We start from the raw sequence: 4715 nt of genomic DNA on the forward strand, positions 1-4715 counted from the left end.
AAATTAATGATATTTTGTTAAATTTGTAACTTATTTTTTTCATTTTAAAATTAAAAACATATTACATTATATGAAAATACAAGTTAAAAATAAATGACACTTTAGTTTTAAACATCTTTTAGTTTAATTGTTAGTTAATCAAAAAATTATAAAAAATGACCTAAAAAATTTAAGAAACTTAATCAATATTAATTTTTTAATAAATTTTAAATATTTTAATAATATTTATTAAATTTTATTTCAACAATATTTTAAGGTGCCTAACACTTTTAAAAAAAAATTTATGGACAAATTAACATTAAAGGACATGTAATGTCATCAGAAAAACAATAGAATTAACAAATAACATAAGGAGATTTTTGTTCCTTTAGAAAATAGTTTAAGAAAAAAAATACCTTATTTATCAACATAAAGTGCTCAACACTACTTGAACAAAAGTATAGGGAAAAAATGCACTTTTAACTCAATAAAAAACAAAACAATTGGAATTAAGAGACCAAACCAATTTATTATACGAAAAAAAAAAATACAAAGCAAAAGGGAAGAGGGAAAAATAACCACAACAACAACAACAACTTATGTACGATCCGCTTCAGCCACCCCCAAGATAAAGTAATGATTATATAATTTGAGCTCCTATGCACTTGCATTTTGACCACAGCCTCCAATCACAACCCTCCACCTCTCATCCACTTGCTCCTCCTCCAAACTCAAACAAATTATTACTATAGACAACAGATGCTACTGACACTGATTCAAGACATTGCCTTAGTTCCCACGTTAATGGGACACAAGGTAAACATAAATGACTCCCTAAAGAACTACAGAAATTCTCAGCAAAACATGTAATATATATAACAAATAATCATACATGTCTAGATGGATCTTAGGTTGCCCCTGTCAAACCGAGCAAGTAGCTTTTTCCCATAGAGATTAGTGCGCATCTTTGCGGAATTTCGATCAATCAGCATCAACAGTGCATCACGAATGTGTCCCTACAAGCCGCGGCAAAAAAGTTAGCATTTTTGGATAGCATTGCAATGAACTCCACAAGACTTTAGACCCCATGTAGCATGTTCTGCATATTCCTAGAGAAAAAGCTTCATAAAGAGTTCTATGATTTGTCAACCAGGACCTCTCCTATTTTTGAAGATATAAAAAAATTAGAGACAGCACTCTTCCTCATAAAATGCCCTGAGAGAAATTTGATGACAACTAGTGTGTTCAGACAAAATTGACCTTAGTCAAAACACAGTTTGCAACAGGTTTCCAAACATACCAGTCACCTCAATGCTGAGTTAAACATTTTGAAACAAACCCTGCCCGGTAAAGTTATTCAGATATCTTACGCAAAAGGTGCATTGGCAATTCTACCATAAAATAAGCAAGCAAACAAATAAATGTTTCCCACCCAGACTGAGAGAAGCGCCTCGAATTCTACCACAGTAGAATGTCAATTGCCTTTACTATAGGGAACTCTAAAATTTAAACAGAAATATATATATATATATATATATATCTGAGTTTGCATGTGTTTCTAGTGCCTCAACCTTGGACACCATCAGTGCTGATCTGATGACATAATTGGCGTATGGATGCACAAGAAGCGATGAAACACCCCTATCTTGAAGCAACTCCAAAATTATTGGTGTAGAATACTGCTCTCCAGATTCACGTAAAAACTTCTCCACAACATTACTAGCATATTTATTGCAGGAAAGACAGGAAAAACTCCCTTGAAGCATTATTAGCATAGATTCCGTAACTGCTGCTATTTTCAGAGAAATCAAATGTTGCACCACATAGTTGCTGGAAGAGGAAAAACGACATGCAAGTGAAACAATGGTCGTTAAATCTTTTTTACCAAAAAAAAAAAAATTGCAGTTAAGCATCAATGTCAAATGAGAGAATTTCACGATCAGGTCAAGACAAACCCATAACAATCTTGTGCCAGCTCCGGAACACGTTTTACAATCTCAGACATAAGTCGATCTTTGATCGATCCCTCAGCATGGTTAACACATTGCTGCAGCACACAACACCCACTTTTATCTGTTGCAATCTCAAAACAGTGGTTTGCTACTTCATTCAGAAGATGCTGCCAGGGGAGTCTAAAATCAGAAACTTTGAAGACAGAAAACCAAAGTAGAGTAACATAACAAACAAGACTTTATCCAATAAGAATTGTAAACCGTTACAATTTTCTCCTTGGTTTCCTTTACAAAAAAGGGGAATCACGGAACTTTTTAAAAATCCTATTGTCATTCAAACCAAATCTTGAAATGCCTATCCAAACAAGTGCATGTAGCGTAGGGATGGTTCATTTTCTATACAAATGTGCATTTACAATTCCCCCCCCCCCCCCCGACAGGAGCATTTATAATCAATTCATGACAATCACTTTCCCCGTACCTATGAACTAAACTTTCGTCAATTATAAAGCAAGGTGAACGTGGCAGGAAAAACACACACAAAAAACATTGGAAAAAGTAGAGGCAGCATATAAAGATTAATTGTAAAAATATGATATATTATAAAGTGGAAAAATGGTGACTATCTACTATAGCCTGGGAATCCATCCCTTCACAAAAGGTTGGATTTGAAAATATGCACGCATATCAGAAGGCTTTTACTGAATAGTACATAATAGAAGCCTGATGGATCCAGATCTCTTATAAATGAAGACCATGTTCAAGTATTGCATTCAGTGGGTCAATAACAAACAGTGAATCACGCAAAAGTGTGAAAATTAAATGTACTTAGCTGCTGCAAGAGCATAATATGCAGGACAAGTTAACTAACCTAAAATGGATAAACTTACAATAACAATGAAATATTTGATGTCTTCCATACATACTAACATAAAAAATCAGTTATAGAAGTAATGTTAGGTTTATCCCTAAACCCCCCCCCCCAAAAAAAAAAAGAAAAGAAAAAGGAAATGTAGCAGAGATGCACAACCTTCAATCACAAATCGACCTTGCAGTTCCTGACCAAACCGAAAATCATCTAGTTAAATAATGCACATCAGAAAGTTCAGCTGTTAATTAAACTCCTAGGCAAAAGAGAATTATGAGTTCAACGGCCTCTATCATTGCAACAAGGCAATTGTTTTTTTGGTAACTATAAGGACTAGGCTTGGCCGACAGCCAAAAATATCTAGCTTGAGGTACTGAGAGCAATGGGTAGACCTTTCTATCTAAGGAGTCTACAAATTTCCAATGGTGTATTGCTGTAATGGCGATGGAAAAGATATGAGTTGTACTTAGATGTTCATGATATACACGCTAGCGGAATATGATTATATGAATATTTTAACCAAGCACAGCATGACTTCGTGGAGAAAAACGAAGTACAGCACAAAATCAGGGATACTGAAGAAGAAATAAATGTTTACCCTATTTTGTTCAACTGAAAATTGTTTTAGACAATGCAAAACCACATGATGGCCATTGATATCCCTGGTCAATGCAACAGCATGGGGGCTTAGAGCCGAAATAATCATAGCTCTTTGATACCGGGTGGTAACATGCTCCAATAATTTCTGCACAGCGCGGGTTCTGCGATGAGTGAAGAAAAACCATTATGTCATAACGAATTCACGATTGAGCATTGGGAGATGATGGTGAAATAACCAAGTCAAAGGTTTTTAAAAGCGAAAAAAAGGGACATTCATTACCCATGCACGTCAAGAGAAATACTGAAAAGCTGAAAATAAGCTCGGGTAATGATTTGAGTCCTCTGTTCTTCGGTGCAGACTTCCAGCAGTTTCTGGAAAACATAATTTCCGAATGGGTCCAGCATCAACGCGCTCACATGTTCAATCAGCTCAGAAAATATCAAAGAAATCTCCTCTGCTTTTAAGCCAGTCATCATCTCCTGCAAGAGTCGACATCCATATTGATCCCTCGCTAACAACAGCATGCTCCCGCGAAAATAACCGATTGATTGGAGACTCGAGGACGGCTGCAACCATTGGGGATGGCCACCGATGATATCAGAATCCGAAAGATGCGAAATGTTGTTCCTGTAATCAAAACGGGCGTGATTTTGAAGTAACATAAAGCGTAATTCATGTCCATCCAAAAGTGGGACAGCAGGGAAACTCGCGCCGACTTCTTGTTGCGTCGCGAAACGCGAGGGAAGAAAACAATCATAGTTCGAATAGTGCTCATGAGCATCCAATGTCGGATAAGAAGCCGACCAAGAGTTCTCCAAACCCCAACCATCAGAGCCCACAAAATAATCCCGCGGTCGCATTCCGCCATCAGCAGCAAGACCATTGTTATCCCAACCAAGATTCTGTACGGAGAGATTCTTCTCCGGCATTGGCCCCAAAGGAAATCCACGTCCAATGGCGCCGCCATCAACAGGCGAGTCCAAGAAAGAAGGGCGGGAAGGCGAGTGATTATAGGAGGAGACACGGAGACGGGCAAAAGACTCCTCCAGGGTACGATCAGGACGAAATTGGTAAGAGTGATTTTGAAATAAGGAGTCGGGGAGAGTTATTCCGGACGAAGAAGATTCGGAATTAGCAGAGTTAGTGTTGCGGGGAGAAGATGCGGAGTTAGCAGAGTCGGTGTGGTGCGGAGAACGGCGCCGGTGAGGGTCCATCCTTAACCCGCAAGCAAGAGCTCACACGCCGAAGGGCTTTGAGGAGGGTTTAGAAAGAGGGTTTGAGAATTTAAAGGAGTAGGAGGAGCTGAATTTCTGAT

General features: G+C 37.8%; 1 protein-coding gene across 1 annotated transcript; it reads right to left on the bottom strand.

Annotated features, from left to right (window-relative positions):
• Nucleotides 1–503: 503 nt before the first annotated feature.
• LOC129317576 (pumilio homolog 12-like) lies at nt 504–4715 on the bottom strand. The gene is made up of 5 exons (XM_054961890.1): nt 3680–4715; nt 3398–3560; nt 1935–2098; nt 1551–1809; nt 504–995 (listed from the first exon to the last, which is right to left on the bottom strand). The coding sequence occupies exons 1-5, from the start codon at nt 4612–4614 to the stop codon at nt 876–878; spliced, it is 1641 nt and encodes a 546-aa protein (XP_054817865.1). The 5' UTR covers nt 4615–4715; the 3' UTR covers nt 504–875.

The sequence above is a fragment of the Prosopis cineraria genome, unplaced genomic scaffold (assembly GCF_029017545.1).
Source record: "Prosopis cineraria cultivar Desert tree isolate PC_DT_omini unplaced genomic scaffold, ASM2901754v1 PC8, whole genome shotgun sequence".
NCBI lineage: Eukaryota > Viridiplantae > Streptophyta > Magnoliopsida > Fabales > Fabaceae > Prosopis > Prosopis cineraria.

Excerpts from the sequence above, each read along its gene's own strand:
- LOC129317576 (XM_054961890.1), bottom strand. The coding sequence starts at position 4,614 with ATGGACCCTCACCGGCGCCGTTCTCCGCACCACACCGACTCTGCTAAC. Across the intron at positions 1,810-1,934 it reads CTGGCACAAGATTGTTATGG|CAACTATGTGGTGCAACATT; the intron begins GTTTGTCTTGAC and ends TTCCTCTTCCAG. Across the intron at positions 996-1,550 it reads CAGCACTGATGGTGTCCAAG|GGACACATTCGTGATGCACT; the intron begins GTTGAGGCACTA and ends CGCGGCTTGTAG.